General features: G+C 43.2%; 1 protein-coding gene across 1 annotated transcript in view; it reads right to left on the bottom strand.

Moving 5' to 3' along the window:
- Positions 1-15,012, bottom strand: part of LOC120058622 (metabotropic glutamate receptor 4-like) — a 241,552-nt gene extending 226,540 nt beyond the window's left edge. The window contains exon 1 of the mRNA XM_039007381.1: positions 14,467-15,012. Within this exon, the coding sequence (XP_038863309.1) occupies positions 14,467-15,012 (546 nt within the window). The remainder of the gene's footprint in view (positions 1-14,466) is intronic.
- Positions 15,013-19,493: the final 4,481 nt, after the last annotated feature.

The raw sequence follows: 19,493 nt of genomic DNA, 5'->3' as shown, positions 1-19,493 counted from the left end.
GCAGACTCTGGCCTGCTGAGGCGCACAGTAGGCCTGGTGCGTGGTGCCGGAACTGGTGGTACCGGGCTAAGGACACGCACCTCAAGGCTAGTGCGGGGAGCAGTAACTGGGCGTACAGGGCTCTGGAGACGCACAGGAGGCTTGGTGCGTGGTGCCGGAACTGGTGGTACCGGGCTAAGGACACGCACCACTGGGCGAGTGCGGGGAGGAGGAGCAGGGCGTATTGGACTCTGGAGACGCACAGGAAGCCTGGTGCGTGGTGTTGGCACTGGTGGTACTGGGCTGGTGCGAGGGGCTGGCACCGGATATACCGGACCGTGAAGGCGTACTGGAGCTCTTGAGCACCGAGCCTGCCCAACCTTACCTGGTTGAATACTCCCCTTAGCCCGACCAGTGCAGCAAGGTGGAATAACCCGCACTGGGCTGTGCTGGCGAACGGGGGACACCATGCGTAAGGCTGGTGCCATGTACACCGGCCCGAGAAGACGCACTGGAGACCAAATGCGTTGAGCCGGCTTCATGGCACCTGGCTCGATGCCCACTCTAGCCCGGCCGATACGAGGAGCTGGGATGTACCGCACCGGGCTATGCACACGTACAGGAGACACCGTGCGCTCTTTCGCATAACACGGTGTCTGCCCGTACTCTCTCTCTCCACGGTAAGCACGGGGAGTTGGCGCAGGTCTCCTACCTGACCTCGCCACACTCCCCGAGAGCCCCCCCCAAGAAATTTTTGGGGCTGCCTCTCGTGCCTGTTGCGCTGCCGTGTGCGTTTCGCCAACTCCATTCTCCTGTAACCCTCCTCGCACTGCTCCAGCGAATCCCAGGCGGGCTCCGGCACTCTCCCTGGGTCGACCGCCCACCTGTCTATCTCTTCCCAAGTTGTATAGTCCAGATCTTCTCATGTCCAGAAATCCTGACATTGCTGCCTCTCCTGCTCCTGCCCGTTACCACGCTGCTTGGTCCTTGGTTGGTGGGTTATTCTGTCACGATCGTCGTATGGTGGAAGAGAGGAGGACCAAGGCGCAGCGTGAAGTGAATGCATTCTTCTCTATTTATTATCACGAAAACGAAGAACACTTTACAAACTACAAAACAACAAACGTGACGCTATAATCCAAAATAGTGCTGACACGAAACACTACACATAGACATAGACAATAACCCACGAACTACCCAATGAATATGGCTGCCTAAATATGGTTCCCAATCAGAGACAACGATCGACAGCTGTCTCTAATTGAGAACCAATCTAGGCAACCATAGACATACATACACCTAGACTAGACACTGCCCCATAAACATACAAAAAACCCTAGACAATAAAAAACACATACATCCCCCATGTCACACCCTGACCTAACTAAAATAATAAAGAAAACAAAGATAACTAAGGCCAGGGCGTGACAATATCTTTAGGGGTGTCAATAATTTTGACGCCTGCCTTTTTGAGAAAAAAATATAGTACTTGTTAAACAAAATCTCTTTCTCTGAGCAATTGTATTAGTATAAAATTATATAATTTCTCCCAAAAAAGGGCATACAATATAGCTCAGTTTTTGAATCATTTATTTTATACAGTCATTATTGCTCATCTTTATCATGGGTGTTAATCATTTCGGACCCCACTGTATGTGGGAGGTAAGATCCTACAGGGGCAGGCAAATGGAGAAATGGAGAGGAACTGTATCCAATTAATAATTTATATACTGTACACTATTCCTGAAGTACTGGGGAAAAGTAGTGAGAGGGTCAGAGACTGGATGAGAGATATATGACAGCTGTTGGACTTACTCACCAGACAAAAACAATTAGCTATTAATGAGACTTCAGCTAAAAAAAAGAAAAGCAAGGAGGACAATATTTCAATCTGAACCTAAAAAGAATCCAGGTATATTTGATAAATATTTATTCTCTAAAGAAACAGACTGAATAGCATTGTTGTACAGTGAGGGATTTTTCAGTCACCCGACCTCAAAAGCAACAGAGACTACTAAAAAATCCAGCCGTGTAAAGCTCACTAACAAATAAATCACTTTATTTATGCAAATATTCCTATATCCTTCGTGCACTCGGCAGCAGTTCTCCTAAGCTCCATACTGTGTTTAAAAGGGGTTAGCCTACAGTTGCATGAAATGGCATATGGGCAAATGAATGGACTTCGTCTCTTCGTCTCTGATTCTGTTATTAGTGAAATATTTAATTTTGCAACAATAACCTAATAGCCAACCTCTTGATTCAGTTTAACACTTGAGAAAGAGCTAGAAGGGCAACAGTTTCCCACTGTGCAAACATCACTGTAAAGCTTAAGCGCTTTTCAATCTGGTTTTAAAGTGCCATTCAAAGAGGATTATAACGCCTCTCATGTTTACCCTGTGACTCTGATATCTGCTGTATTTTACTGAATTCATGTCAGATAATCAAATTACACCTCCAAATGGTCCAGATGCACTGCATAACGGAAAAGACATAGCAATTTCTCTGTGAGAGCTGCATTAAATACATGTACAATGCTACTTAACATCAAGTCAGAAAGATTGTTATTGTTTCACCAGATGTCGTAACATCGCTTTGCGAACTCTTGAGGGTGATTCAGTGACCTCCTCAAGCGGCATCCTCTTCTACGGCTATATTGCTATGAAGACACATCGATTATTTCTGTTGGTTGTCGGTTGGTTTTGTTTTATAAAATTTTATGAAATACTGCAAATACTGTTGACCTTTACCTACAGGTACTTTCCACTATTGGAAACTGTTTTCATTTTAAAAAGCAATAGCTTACCATTTTGTCAGCTACGTCTTTCACAAATACTGTATATTTATCATGACACAAGGCGAGACCCAGATGCAGACACAGGAGGCAAATGGTTGGAGTTTAAGATGTTTAATAATCCAAAAAGGAGTAGGCAAGAGAATGGTTGTGGACAGGCAAATGGTCAAAACCAGTTCAGAGTGCAGGAGGTACAGAGTGGCAGTCAGGCTCGAGTTCAAGGCAGGCAGAATGGTCAGGCAGGCGGGTACAGAGTCCAGAACAGACAAGGGTCAAAACCTGGGAGGACTAGAAAAAGGAGAATAGCAAAGGCAGGAGTACGGGGAAAAACGCTGGTAGACTTGGAACATACAAGACGAACTGGCACAGAGAGACAGGAAACACAGGGATAAATACAACGGGGAAAACAAGCGACACCTGGGGGGGTGGAGACAATAACAGGGACATGTGAAACAGATCAGGGTGTGACCATATTTTCATATTTTCTCTGGAAAATGACTCATGCCTTTGCTATTTACACAGAAACTCTGGGGAGAACTGAGATGCCATTAACAAGATTATCACCAAATCCCCTTAAGATTCAGATAATAACGTATCTGATCAGAGGGGTTTTCTCCCATCCTCAAGTTGTTCTTAGAACTTGTCTAATCCAAATAAAGTGTGTCAAGTGTCACTAATTTTATGTTATTTTCTAGAAACGCAAAATATCAGCACGTTTAACAGGAGTGGCATGTAACAATTGGTCTATCCTAAATAAAACTTAATTTAAGGGTTGTCAGGTATAAATGTAATACTTTGCACAAGCATTTTAATAAATAAGACTGAGATTCAATGGGTTATTAAAATACCTTTTGTTTGACTTTGGAAGTGGTGAGAAGTACATTGCTTCTTTAGATTGTCTGTGCTTTCCTTTCTGCAATGTTAGGCACTGGAATTACTGTACAGTCAATCTCTAGCAGAGGTCAATAGAAACATTTGGCTTGATCTGGTGTGCTTTAGACTCTGCCATATAATTTAAAAGACTTAGGAGTAAATCTGGGGTCAAACAGAAGACAGCAGCTTGCCATCTTTGAACACCTGGAAACAACCTACCTGATTTAGAAAACCCTGAACAGTCAAATTAATTGTAACCCTTCTGCAATGATTAAACTGACCCTTGATTGGCATTGCGAATATATCTCATCAGTTGCTGTGTTTAGGACAGCTGCCAATGACACTAGGCAGTGCTTTCTGTGGTTCTGAGCCTGTGGAGCGTGCCTTGGTCTATAGAGAGGAGAGGACTGGCCAACATGTCAACCTGGCATATTAAATCATTAAAAGCAGGGCTGAGGAGCTGCAGTGTCCTTGAGGATGACCCTAGGACTACTGGGCTGACATATCCAGCCGGCCACACACTCACTTCACCTTCCTCTAATGGCCTCTCCACAGCTGGAGCAGTGACAGCAAACACAGAAAAGAGGGGTTCAGAATGTTTAGAGCACTAGATCTGGAGGGGAATGTAAAGGTTTGATCGATCATCTCAAAGATGAAAGGGTCTGTTGATTGTAGCAAGCTATCTCTGAGGGGACATAGCTGCCCAGAGCTACTATGTTATGATTGAGATAGTTGTGGCAGTAAGGTACAGACAGTTCCCATGCAGTAGGGAGTCAACCTGTAGATAACCATTTATCTTACTGCACATACAGTATGTTTTCACCACTGTCGCTGGATGTACTTGGAGACCTTCCATTCATAATTACCCAACCCATAGGGTGCGTCTGAAATGGCACCCTATTCCCTACATAGTGCGCTACGTTTTTATCAAAGCCTGCATAGAGCTCTGGTCAAACGTATAGTACACAATATGGAATAGGGTGCCATTTCAGACCAAGCTATAGAGTGATCACAATAACTATCAGATCAGATGATCTATTCCTGTATGTGAGTCAAATAAAGGTACAGTGAATGAAGTAGACCTGACTACAATAAACCACCTCAGGACGTGCCACACCACTACAGGGTCAACGTTGAAAAGACACAAAACAGAGTTTCTTAGGAACAAGATTTCACACATGACCTTCCTAGCAGCCTCCAAGAAATGTTTAGCATATTTTCAGGCCCACTTAACTGAGAAACGCTTGACAACAAACCCCTTAGCTGGGCAAGTGCTGTGGTCTGATTAAATAAGTATAGCTACAGCTAGTGGGTCAGGGCACAATCCTAGCAAAAACTCATGTACTGCACTGTAATCAGCTGAATTCTTTGTTATTTCCTAGTGGTCTATGCTTTGTGTTGCAGTGTTTATAGATAGCCAAAACCAGGTACCATGTTATTTCAGGCTACCATACTGGTGCTCTTGCATGAATGGATCCTCGTCCGACACAGTGAGTATGGTGGCATCCTAGGTCAGGGACATAGTGGATACAGACGCCTTTTTTCAAACTTCTCAACTATTGTCTGCAAGAGCCCAGATGAGATAGCCTATGTACCAAAAACAAACAGCATTTTGGTACATGTATCTTAATGTAACTGTCACTGCCTCAACCATGTGTGAAATCAATACCAATATGGACCAACTTTCCTTCCATCGTGTAGCTTCAAACATTGCCTTTCAACAGCAGGAAAAAGACGAGGGTACAATTTCAGGAAACAGAGTATGCTCTCACAACAGTTCCCAGCCCCAGGTTCAATACCTACGAGGTGTGTTGTGTTTGTATGGGAGGGGGTCCTCACAGCTTGATTTTTAATAATTGTATGGGACAAATAATACAAGTGACATAGGAGTACAACACAAGCCCAGAGTCTGTGTTCTGTGTAGGGTTTTATTAGAGGCTTTGTCTCTTTTACTGACTGAAAGAGGTCTGGGAAGAGATCATTAGCCAGTAAATGAGAAGTAATCCTTCTCTGACTGTCTGCTAATGTTGGTGTGTACGTACAAATATTTTGAGCGGGTGCGTGTCTTATTGTTTATGCCCTTCCATTTGTTCTGTCCTGACATTGTTCTCTATTATGATGTAATATCAGAAATACCATGAAAATGTAATACCGTTACTATATCTCAGCATTTAGTTTCAAGACAACATTTGTGAAACTTTACAAAACAATTTTACACATTGTGTATGCTGAAGGTCACTAATGCACTAATGTAATACAAAGCTGATAAATCTTCAAACTTTTGAATTAATATTCTGTGTCCTAGTTATCTGATGTTCAAATGGTCGTTTGTAACGGAACATCGTGACTGCCTCAGAGAAGAGAGAGAGAGAGAATTCCTCTGTGTGATGGAGGCTAGATGATTCATAAAAGCTAGCTACCATGTTGTCCGATGTGCTCATAGACTGGATGATGTCCAAGCTTCTTACGGTAGCCTGGGGGAGCCCAAACTCACACTAGTCTAGTTTATAAAACGTTATGTTATATTAGGGAAATTCTGTTTCCATAGCTAGGGCTGACAGTGAGGAATTGTGAAGAGCAGAATCAACTGCATAATCAAAACAGTTTTCCTTTGTGAGAAGGTGTTAAAGTTCACAGTTAGCCATTGTTATGTAAATTGAGGCTGAAAAGTACCAGTGGCCTGGATTAGGCTCCAGGTGAGAGCATGTCCGCCGGAGCCATGGTCCAGTGAGACACGGGTCCCGGCCCACGTAGATGGAAACAGAAAAGTCTGAGCCTTTAGGATTAAACACTTGGGTAAATCCTGTATGGATATCCACCATCTCTGTCACTGCTTCAGGCTAGGTAGAGGACATGGGATGGCACAGGAGGGAATTGAAGCGACATAGAAAATCTTAGATCAACACAAGTTGACCCTCATTATGCAAAAATTGCAGTGCATTTACATTTGTTAGTGGTTATGTTTTTACATTCATAATTCAGGCAATGTTTGAATGTGTGCAGGGATTAAAACAGAGAGTATGTCAATATAGCATATTAGCTGATACCGTCACTCTGATGTAATACTTGCAGTGTTGGGGGTAACGCATTACAAAGTAACGCATTACAGTAATAATATTACTTTGTGCGGTAACAAATAATATAACGGAGTGCTGTTCCAATTCGAGTAATACTATTACAGTTACTGATCAAAGATAGGTTGTTGTTAGTTCGTTACTTTTTATCATTCTATTCCTATTACATTTATTGATCCAAATAAATATTTGTTATGATTATTATTCCCTCTCTGTTGACGCAATATAAAAAATCCCCCCGCCACAGATTGTAATTGTTTTAATCTTGAGTCTGATGTCCTCTCACCAAGTTCCTGTTAAAGCACGCATGCACTACTACTAACTGCTTTAGTGAGGGAGATGAAAAATGGCAGAAGCGTCTAAAGCATTGAGTTTCTCGGCGTGGAAGTATTCCTATTACATTGATTTGGTAGGAGAACAAAATGACAAGAATATAGTTGTAAAATGTAAACTGTGCCCAGGCGAAAAACACCTCTCCACTGCTAGAAACACAACCTCCAATCTCTTGAAGCACCTGCAAAAGCAACATGCCAAGACAAAACTCATAGCGAAAGACCCCCGAGGCCTGACCACTGCTGCTGCAGATGACTGTAGGCCTACCTCATACAAGCAACCAAAGCTTGATTTGAATGGTTCAGGAGAAAAATCTGTAACCCAGAGAGAGCTTAACAAGCTTGTAGTTTGGTATGGAGGCTAGTGGTGTTGGTGAATAGGCTTACCTAGTGTAACGTTGACATTGTTTACATTGAGCGCAACGTTTTGGGGTGTAATGCAAAAGTAATATAACGAGTAGTGTAACTAAATACTTTCCCCAGGATGTAAAGTAATTTGTTACTGTTAAAATAAGTAATAGGTAATATATTACCTTTTTTGTTGTTGTAACAACCCCAACACTGGTCACTTCTCCATTAAAATGTCACCACTCCAAGACTCTAACAGTCATCGATCACATTAATTCAAATATATTTCACCTACCAACAACCGTCTGGTCTGTCTCTCCATCTGTACAACAAAACATCTACGTATATGTGATATATCTCCAGGCAGCAGGTCACAGAATTTGATTTGGTTGATAGACAGAATTTCCGGGGGGGGGCAGCTGCAAGCCACTAATCCTGAGTTCTTTTCGAGGGAACTGTGGGATAGCTGGGCTCTGTTTTGGAGATGTGGCTGTTTAAAGAGTAATAGGAAAAGCCTGAACAGGGTAATACCTAGGCTTAGTGGTGTTAGATTTGGAGACAGGGGGAAAGCAGTAGTGGCAGCTCTGAGACATGCTCACAATGTATCAGATGGCATCAATGGTACTGAGGAATACTTGAAACTCACTCTTTGAATTTGTGGCACTGTAAATTGTCAGTAAATGAATTGTAACTCTGAGTTAAATCAAAAGATTTACTGATAATTTACAGTGTCATAAATTCAAAGAGTGAGCTTCAAGAAGAGTTGAAGAAGCCATGTACAGTAATTGGAGAAAATTCAGTATATTAATAGCATGATTGTAACACTGGATTTTCTCCTGAACAATCCTGTCTTTTCACAAGGGGAAGGGTATGAGGTTATTCGATAAACACACAGTGTTGTACATTATTCATGTTGTATGTCGAATGTGTTAAAGAATAAATGAATGTAGGTATTATGCCCTGAGAATACACAATGTCAAATCGGGGCTATTCCACCATAACAGAGTGATGCTGAGACTCTGATTTTTCACTTTAAAATGATTGCTAAGTTAAACTAACCATACAGCTCTATGCACAAGGATGACTTTCAACAATGTCTACTGACATTTTTACAAAAATAAATCTATTAAACTTCAAAAACAGTGCAGATGCAAAGTTTGGTAACAGAATGACGGCACCAATAGCACAAACCGTAATTCTGTTACCAAACTTTGTATCTGCACTGTCCATTAATTAAATGTGTTTTTATGTGCATAGATTTGTATTGTTTGTTAACTTTGCAATCATTTGTTTTTGTTTGGCATACATTTTAAAGTAAAAAATATATAATAGTGTGGAATTGCCCATGACTATGCTGAAGGTTACAACATTGGAGCTGTTATCACAGTTGTAGCTTGTCCTGTGTGTCTTCCAAAGCACTATATATCTCCTCTGCTGTTAAAACCAGTGCTGATGGTGTTAGTCTTTACAGACGTGTAGTGGATCATTTCAATTACCTCTCTCATAAAGAGGAACAGACCCAGAAAATTAAACCATCCGCTTTAAAAAAAAAAAACTAACTTGACATCCTCCCCTCCCCACCATGCCGGGTTTCCTCAGTAGACCTGCAAACTTACACTAATGAAATGCCAGAAATTAATGAGTGAAACCCGGCATCTCCACACAGCGACCAGCACACATGTGGAGACCACTGCACCGTGCCCCTTCGCCATTACGGCTGGTGATTAGCAGCTGGTGTTCCAGCTTCCTGTAGTGGGACTCGGATAGATGAAGATAAAACAGAGCAAAACTAAGAGGCATGTTTCCGGGCACTCATCCCTTATGGCTGTACTGGGAATTGGCAACAGGGGCCAGGGTCGGTTAAGCGACTTGAGTCTAAACTAATCCTGACTGAAGGAGCTGCTCTGCTGTGGCCGGAGCTCTGCATGGATGGGAACAGCCGCAATGAACAGTGAGAAAGACAGCTGCAAGGATCAGGTCTGCCCCAATTGTAAAAGTCCTGTTGAGTGGCATGGATAAAACCCTGGCATAACCACTGGCCTGTAAACCTTCTGAAAACAATTGCTTGCAAGTCTTTTGAGCCTTTTGGTTTGCTTCCCTTGTTTGCTTTGCTTGCACAGGATTTTGAAAGTCACAGGCGAGTAGAGAATTCCCTTTTTGGAATTGGATGGATGGGCGGGTAAAGGGATGGAATGGTTGGCTTGAATGACCTGATGTAGTGTGGCTGCACCAAATTACACTTAGTGCAGAATAGTTTTCCACTTAGTCAGAATCGATTCTCCTGGCCAGGCCTCTCTCCTGAATTGCCACAGAGCTACGGCGCTGAGGATCCGTGAAGGTGACAGGTCACACCTTGGAAGGCCTGTCTCAGGGTGATAAAGAGAGCTACAGGCTACTGAGGTAGCTACTGAGAGCGGAGCTAATGAATACTACTCACTAGCTGTGGTGTAGTTGTGCTTCAGTATTCATCTTCATTCAGTCTAGTTTGCCAAATACTCAGCTACTGTCTTGACCCAAAAATTCTCGAAGACATATCATTGAAAATCATTCTGATTCCACACGTTCCCTACAGCAAGGTCTTTGTACAATTCCCTGTAAAAGTCTGCACAGCAATGTAGAGCCATCCTGCACACAGAGCAGAGTCATCCTTTCATCACATATTCTAAATGTATTTATTTTTGTCTTTTACAGCCCATGATGGTTGCTGCGGTAATCTAGAGTGGACGGTGTCTCAACATGTTGAGATGCTGAGAGGAGGAAGGTACAGCGCCTGAGGGTGTCCCATCTCTGTCTCTAATGAGGGAAGAGAAAGGGCCGCAAGGTCTCTCTGCTTCACAGACAGCACAACAGACAGCTAGTTAACCTTCCTCTTACAGCTACCTACAGGCTCCCCCGTCTTCTCCTCTAAGCTCCTCTCACCTTCCTCCCCTCTCATCTCTGAAGGCATCCTCCCTTCTGCTTAGAAGGCAGAGGTAGACACGTGTGTAGGCTGTTTGTGCCGTAGCAGACTGTACACCTGAGTGGAGGTAGGTGAAGCGCCCCTTTCCTTCTCTGAGAACATATGCTTGTCTCAGCAACACAACATAACCCACAATCATGACTGCCCATGTACATTGTGACAGTTACAGTGCTGATAAAGTAGCCTACACAAGACCAAGAGAAAAGCTGATATGCACGAAGCCAGAAACGCATCTACAAGACATGATCACAAAGCTAGAACCCTAACTAAAGCCAGCTTCATCATCAAATCAAGTTTATTTTATATAGCCCTTCGTACATCAGCTAATATCTTGAAGTGCTGTACAGAAACCCAGCCTAAAACCCCAAACAGCAAGCAATGCAGGTGTAGAAGCACGGTGGCTAGGAAAAACTCCCTAGAAAGGCCAAAACCTAGGAAGAAACCTAGAGAGGAACCAGGCTATGAGGGGTGGCCAGTCCTCTTCTGGCTGTGCCGGGTGGAGATTATAACAGAACATGGCCAAGATGTTCAAATGTTCATAAATGACCAGCATGGTCAAATAATAATCAGGAGTAAATGTCAGTTGGCTTTTCATAGCCGATCATTAAGAGTATCTCTACCGCTCCTGCGGTCTCTAGAGAGTTGAAAACAGCAGGTCTGGGACAGGTAGCACGTCATGACTGGGTTATCAAACGCATTCGCTACAGCGTCAAAACCAGCCCTGTGCTAATTAGCCTGGGCGCTAGCACACTTTTCTCCTGCTTATGTTGCAGTAAAAGACCCAACTGATGAGAACATCACCGAGCATGAGCAGACAGGGCCAACCATGGAGGGAGGGAGCTTTCAAACCCCAACTGGATCCCTAGGCGGACATTACGTAATCTGGAAGTAAAATATTCATGCAGCACAATAGGGACGGGATCCTGCCTACTGCTCGGGAGTGCTGAGTTAACAGTTTACCGAGCCTCAGCCACTTTAAGACTGGGAGAGGGAAGTAGGGAAGAAAGAAAGAAGCATTCTGACAACAACAGCACGCATGCAGTGTGTTATGGCCACTACCCTTAGGCTCATAAAGGACATGGCAAAGAACAGCAATAAGAAGGGTTGTAACCCACATTGATATGTAAGTGTTGAGCTTGCCTTGCGTGTTCAAACCAAGCAAAATATGGATGAGTCAGATCCCCTAACCCATGTACGGGAAATAGTTGACTCACCAAGAGTTTCCTGGGTATAGCTTACAGTATGTGAGGCTGGGACAGCCCTATCCTCAGCTAGTCTGCAAAGGTTGAGAAGCTCACTTACTTTCTAGTTTTAAAATAAATAAAGTGCATTTTGAAGTGCAAAAACCTGCAAGTGTCCATGTGGAACTAGAAACAGTCAGTAAAGGCTCTCTGACCTATATCGAATTGTAAAGGAAGTGTACAGACTATATCTTTATTCAGAGCTCACCTAGTGACCTGCACTAAGCTGTGTATTACTTGGCCATCAGCCCTTCATCATTGCACTGAATTAGAAACCAGTGCCATCTTCTCCAAACATCTTTCTGTAGACTGCCTCCCACTTTGATCAACCCTCTCACCACCATCCTCCAATCATCTGAAGAACACACACTCATTCCTGGATGAAAGGGGAAAAAACATAGGTTGTGCAGATGAAAGATATCAGGTCAAGCTCTTGAAATCATTAGAAACAGGAGAAGTATCTATCAATACCACCTAATTCACTAAAGAAGAGGAGTCCTTATATGGAGCTAATTATAGTGACGTGATCCAGCGCCAGGTAGGCTGAGGCAGCCAGCATGGTGTGAGCATGGCACTGGTTATCAGAGGCGTCATGCCCATATGGGGGGCACAAGGGCACATGCCCCCTCAGATTTGTCCTGTTTCAAACATTTTCAGATGTAATTACTCAACTTAACCACATTTTATCATAATTATTTATAAAAAAGATCTGTCAGCTGTATTTTGCGGAGGGGGCACACTGACTTTACCAGGCAAAAGAGTACCTCCCCTATTCTTCCTAGTCAGTGGTTCCTTCCAAGGTGCACCACAGAGCAAAAATATGCTAGGCAGGACCCTAGATATTCTAGTGAGTGCAGACAGTATCGTCAGTGGAGGAGGAGAGAGTGTTGAGTGACACACACAGCGTTTGATTTGATTTGATCTTCCAGTGATGGGCAGAACTCGCAGGACGTATGTTTGTAAATGGATTTGATCAAGCTATGTAGCCTATTGATTCCTCCTTGATGAATAAATAAAATAAAAATGTTTAGTTGTTTTTCTGTAATACTAGCCATTAGCAATTTCATGAAGTTGACTTTAGCTAGCCATCTAGATACGTTCCCAATCTCCCAACCTTCCAACTAGCTACCAAGCCATTTCATGCTATCAATCAAGTTAGAATAGTTTGTCTAACTATCTTAGCTGGCAAGGTTGCTAGACTTTCGAAAAGCAAGCAATTTCTAAATGTACTGAAAGAGACTCACATTCCTTTCAATCTTTTACCCAGAGTTTAGTAGAGATACATAGAAGCATATTTAGGGTTATGATACGATATACCAGTGTTGTAACTAAACTCCCAAGGCATAGAAGTTCTTAAATAATCAAAGTGCATCATTCATTAAAAGGAAAATTGAACAGATATTGAAGTACGCTTAGCTAACCTAGACATACATTTCTTTTTTTACATAGAACGAGGCATAAGGATTGCAAGGAATTAGTCTCTAGATTGCAGGAAAAAGTTGTTGTTTTTTTACATAGAATTAGGCATAAGGATTGCATAGAATTAGTCTCTAGATTGCCGGAAAAATCTGTTTGAAAACTACAAAATTTTCCAACATCTGGAGGGGGGGGGATCGGCCCCACTCTGTACCACCCACTATTTATCCACACTTACTTTGATCCCCCTTTAAATATAATGCTGGTTATTATATCTTTACAACAGACACAGAGGACTGCTACTGCCAGCTATTGCAGTAGAGTATCTCCTGATGGTCCATCTTGACTTTAAAGGGATACTTTGGGATTTTAGCAATTTGGCCCTTTATTTACTTCCCCAGAGTCAGATGAACTTGTGGATACCATTTTGACGTGTCTGCGTGCAGTTTGAAGGAAGCATTAGCATTAGCACTTGGACTGGAAGTACAGTATATGGTAACAGTAGCATGCTTTTGTTCTTTGAACATCATTATAATTTAGCGACATTATGACACAGCCAGCATATTTGCCCATTGGTCTGCCTGGCGTCTTCATTCCCATGACAGCTTTGTGTCGGCATTATGAAAGGGGCCTGTTGTGTTGTGTTTTGATTTAACTCTGGCACATGCTGATCTTTAATAAGTGTTGAACAAACTCAAATGGTCACATGATTGACTTGGTTTATGTAATTAAAGGCAAAGCACCACTAAGGACTCTTACCAAATTAATGTCATTATGGAGAGAGGCAGAGTACTAATGAGGAGCCTCCAAAATATGTCTGGTTTCAATGGGACTCTGTAGGACTTACAAACCACAAAGACCACATCCAACTGAGGTGAACACAGACACAGATGTCCAACATTCAGAAGACCAGACATTTTGGTTTGAGAAGCAAACATTTTTAGGAATATGAGTTTTGATTGGTTTAATGAATGGTGTAAACCTATTTGCCCATACAAGAGTGCATTTTTACAGATACCGATAATTCGTGAAATGTGAGATATTGAATACGCCCCAAGCTACACTATGTAATATCACCTAAGAGAGAAGACATGGGGTAAAAAGACTAATATAGAAAGCGGTGATTGTTTTTGCTTGTTTTATCACATCAACATGTCCATATTGTTGGAAAATGGGACAATAGATATAACCTTTCTCCTTTCATGAAAACACTTGCAAACCCTTTTTACCAGAAAAAGCAACCTAACCTTTTATTGACATCCATCACAAATAATTATACATGCTTCAGCCAATTGCATCACAGATCTCAGTCACAGTGCTTTCATAGTAGAGTATGTAATCTCAGAGCAAGTGTGCTGCCAGCCTACAAACGCCTGTTGGGAGACACTGCTTTCATAGCCACCACCATCATTCACATCCATTAACCAGTAAGTGTAAACTGAAAGGCACTTACCCTGAAGAGCCGCAGGATATTGGCAACCATGATTGACACAGAGCTGGCGGAGGCCCCGATGACACCCACCACCCTTTCAGGCTTGGTGATGATGGGCGGCCCGCCGCTCAGGCACTTGATGTCCGTCCCGTCCTTCTCGATGAGCGCCTGGACAAAGGTGAGCGACTGCTCCAGGGCGTGGGTGTCCCGGGAACAGGTATCCAGGATCCTGGCACCCAGAGTGATGTTGGGCAGCAGCTCATGGTCGTTGTTGATGCGGTCCAGTGCGAACAGCATGGCCTCTAGTCTGTGGATCCCCTTCTCCTTCTTCAGCTCCCCACAGGCTTTACCGTCGCTGCCTCTGGCGTGTACCGGGAAGAGGCCACCAAGAGAGATATCCCCATCTATGCGGATGGAGTTGAGGTGTTTGTGGCCAGGTGTCTTTGGCTTGGCCCCCAGGACTACTAGGATACAGCAGGCCAGGAGCAGGACCTGACAGGGCCCAGCCAGACCACCTCTGTGGCAGCCAGTCTGCCCCCTCTTCATACAGCTTCCCAGAAGATTCATGACAGAAGGCTAAGCTAAACCTGCATCCAACTAAATTGAGTCTCTTTGAAAAATGAAGGGAAAAAACCCCACAAACAAATGTCCTGTAGGTCAGCCGCAATATCCTTCAGAGAACAGAACTCTCTTCAGAAGTCACTTCTCATGTCTCTCAGCTCTGACACCATCTCAGTAATACTAATTAGCTCTCTCTCTCTCTCTCTCTCTCTCTCTCTCTCTCTCTCTCTCTCTCTCTCTCTCTCTCTCTCTCTCTCTCTCTCTCTCTCTCTCTCTCTCTCTCTCTCTCTCTCTCTCTCTCTCTCTCTCTCTCTCTCTCTCTCTCTCTCTCTCTCTCTCTCTCTCTCTCTCTCTCTCTCTCTCTCTCTCTCTCTCTCTCTATCCACTTCCTTGTGGGGTATTCTCTCTCCCGGCTGTTGGGGAATGTAGACGGTGTGGAGTTACTAAACAGTTTGGGGCGAGTCGGGAGTGGGTCCGTGGAGAGACATCTTGGGGAGAACAAAGGTGGGATATAAGCCTCCTCTTTTCTGCTCCTCCAGAGCCAGTCAGGGGTTTTTATCTTCTCTCTCTCACCCCCCTGGAGCAGGCAGAAAGTCTAGAGTCAGCCCAAGCAAGCCTGCAGGTACTCAGACATGGCCTCCCACCTCGAGCTCAGAAAGACAGCAGACTCCTGAAAGATTAAAGGAGAAAGGAATGAGATTTTGAGAAAAAGACAGGAGTAAGAGAGAGCTCTGTTTAAAAAACAGATGAGATGAAATGGGATTTCATTGGGTCTAATCAACAATAGATTTTTCCCAGCGTGCACGGCTTTGAAAGGATATGCTGCATATTACTTTCCCACATGGTCCTTATAACAATTACTGAGGCTCTCAATTGTTGTTAACTCCCACGCACTGCTTTCAGTTCAATGAAACATGAAATACATTTTTCACAAACTCTCTTCTATGATAAAAGGCAGATAAGAAGCAGAGTCTACTTCTTCATTGCTTTTACATTTCATAAACATATCTGAGGATATGCAACAGCACTGGAGGGTCACGGTTTCTATCAGATAGTGGATAGAAATATTCAAGCAGAAAAATCCCCAAGCCTACTGCATTAGTAGAAACGCCTGTTGGGATATTTCCATTTTACACCTTCACTTCACTTGCTTTTAGAGCACTGTTATGAAGGCCATGGGCATAACTGATTCAGAGCCTAGCTGGCACGAGTGCATAGGCTGCTTCGTAAACACGTCCCAATCTCTTCATGTGGAGAGCAGACCCACTGGGCAAAAACGGGTTGAATCAACGTCATTTCAACCAAAAAAATGATGTGATGACATTGAATCGTTGATTGGATTTGCAAAAAGTCATCAACTTAAGGGCATTTAGTCTACCTAAATCCAATTGCATGGTGAATTTTTTTGTTGATTTCACATTGAATTCACGTTATGTTGACAAGTCAACCAAATGTTAATAAAAACTAGACGTTTAACTGACATCTGTGCCCAGTGGGAAGTCTCTCCATGGTGTTTTACCAAAGGGTTATAAAATATCCTGCTTCAAATTGAGAATGCAGGATGTTCATAATCTAAGGAGGGATGTTCCCTGACTGATGAAGACATCTGCTTGCACCCCACATTCCCCTCGCTCAGTTCTCCTCTCCAAACCCATCATCTCAGCTGTATGACTTCTGTTTCTATTTGGACACTAGTAGAAGCTCACTTGGGGGGGGGGGGTTGCTGGCGAGGGTGTCATCCCCCAACAGCAGACTTTTCCACCAGTGCCAGACTAATAAAGTGGTGGATGTGTGCTCAGTCTGTCTCTGTTCTCTGCCCCTCTGTCTCCGTGTGTGTCTCTCTCTCTCTCTTTCTCTTTCTCTCGCTCTCTCGCTCTCTCGCTCTCGCTCTCGCTCTCTCTCTCTCTCTCTCTCTCTCTCTCCTGCCTCTCTCTCTTTCCACCCTCCATCCCTCTCTTCCTCTCTTTCATTGACTTTTCCCAGGCATAGCCAATCAGTCCAACAGCAACTGCCTAACAGGCTTCCCACATACTGCTCTAAGCCATGGCTGGCATGTCCTGTGATGGAGGATAGGAAGGGCACCTGGCAGGAAACAGGTCAACATAAAAGGAGATACATGCTGCTCCTTAACCCCAACAATGGGTAGTAGGGTTCCTCTGTTGTGGCTTTGATGTCCCTGATTATAGTTACAGGACAGTACTAGAGAGTCTGAGGAAGAGAGTGGTCTAAGGGAATAGATGCTTTCTCCAGAGCCGTATCAGCCAACAGGTTTTCTAGTATATAGTATTTGGGGCTTGAGGTTGGATAAAGATGTGCAGATATGGCTGATTGAAATATAACTGCCTTAGCTTGCTGCCATGCCTCGTGAATTAAAGACGGCACTGCAGGCACATGCAGCTTCTGTTATTTTCGCCATCAAATAGTAAGGACATCCCGCTCCAGTAACTGTACAGTAAGTAAACACAGAGAGAGGCCTAGCTGCTTTACGCTGGCTTCTCCTGTCCTGCTGGGATCCAAAAGGAGATATTTATATCGACACGCTCAGATCAGCCTCCTAAAACACAGCATCCATAATGGATGACGGCTCAGCTGAAGCACAACATCTAGTTCTGGAGAGAGGGATGAGAGGGGAACTAAGGACTGAGAGATGGAGCGCGATGGAGAGAGGGGTGAGAGGGGAACTAAGGACTGAGGGGGGATACAACGTACCAGGCTTTTGTTAAGGAAAGAGGGGGAGAGATGAAGAGAGATTGAGAGAGATGGAGCGAGATGGAGAGAGATGAAGCAAGTGAAACAGATGCAGCACAGGGTCCATGGAGGATAATAAGGCTGGCTAAGGGGAACCCTCACTTACTCACTTCCTTCTACATTTTACATTTACATTTTTGTAATTTAGCAGTTGCTCTTATCCGGAGTGACTTAGTTACAGATTACTTACATTCATCTTAAGATAGCTAGGTAAGACAATCACATTATCATAGTCGTAATAAGTACATTTTTCTCAATAAAGAAGTTATCAGCAAAGTCAGCAGGCTACAAGAAGGAAAAGACGAGAGCAAGTTGTATTTATTTGTCTCACGCCCAGGAAGCTCAGATTCAAAATCAGCTCTGCAAGCGTTATAATGTCAATATGCTTAGATGTGATGACATTCATAAAATGTTTAAGTTATGTTGCACAATACATTCCCTTAATGTTGTAAGAATTTTAAAAGTCTGTTTTTATGATATTGATAGCATATTTGTTGTAGGTTTAACATAATATTCCACTGATGTTCACGCAATGTATATTTTTCCTCAGAACATTTGAAGAACGCTTAGAAAATGTTCTATTTAAGTTTTGCCTAATATTACCACAACATTCTCAGCATGCAAATGTTTATCTCTTTAAAGCAGATTGGAATACATCCCCATTCTGTTTCTCTCCAGATTTAATGGCAATTTGCATTTGAGGACTGTTATTGTAGGTTAAATGGAGACACATGGTATGTTAATTTCATTCATATGACTTTTTTTTATTTTTTATAATTTTATCCCATTTTCTCCCCAATTTTCGTGGTATCCAATCGCTAGTAATTACTATCTTGTCTCATCGCTACAACTCCCGTACGGGCTCGGGAGAGACGAAGGTCGAAAGCCATGCGTCCTCCGAAGCACAACCCAACCAAGCCGCACTGCTTCTTAACACAGCGCGCCTCCAACCCGGAAGCCAGCCGCACCAATGTGTCGGAGGAAACACTGTGTACCTGGCCCCCTTGGTTAGCGCGCACTGCGCCCGGGCCCGCCACAGGAGTCGCTGGAGCGCGATGAGACAAGGATATCCCTACCGGCCAAACCCTCCCTAACCCAGACGACGCTATGCCAATTGTGCGTCGCCCCACGGACCTCCCGGTCGCGGCCGGCTGCGACAGTTCATATGACATTTGAACTGCATTTAATCATACAAACACATAAATATTTTTTACACTTCCTACCATATGTTGACAATCTGCACATGTCGGGTTTGAACTCACATCATTAACCCTCCTCTAGTGGATTGCTGTGGTGTTGTGGGGTGTTTTCAGTCAAATATAGTTAATCAGGATACAGAACACAATTTCTGAGTTATTGAAATCTTCCCATTCTCTTCATATGCTGTGTACTTGTAACACTGTGTTTTATGATTTTCCTTCTTCATCACGTATTGAAAGTTTTATGAAACACATTCTGTCAACATTCTTGGAACATCAAATACATGTTTTGTGCACCCTGATACAAACATTATCTGAATGTCAGCGCAACTGGAGAGTTTTTGTGTTTTGGGAACATAAAACATAAAATAATAAATGTTTTTGATGTTATCATCCTAATTTTAGATACAAATCTAACTAGAACTTAATGGGAATCTTAGTTAATGTTCTGGGAATGTTACCGGTCTGCTGCGTACCATGTGTATCCCGTACATACAACTAATAACACTTAAAATTGAAACTTCAAACTATTAATTTCCC

This window comes from Salvelinus namaycush, chromosome 14 (assembly GCF_016432855.1).
Source record: "Salvelinus namaycush isolate Seneca chromosome 14, SaNama_1.0, whole genome shotgun sequence".
NCBI lineage: Eukaryota > Metazoa > Chordata > Actinopteri > Salmoniformes > Salmonidae > Salvelinus > Salvelinus namaycush.
This window is presented reverse-complemented; position numbering and strand designations above follow the sequence as displayed.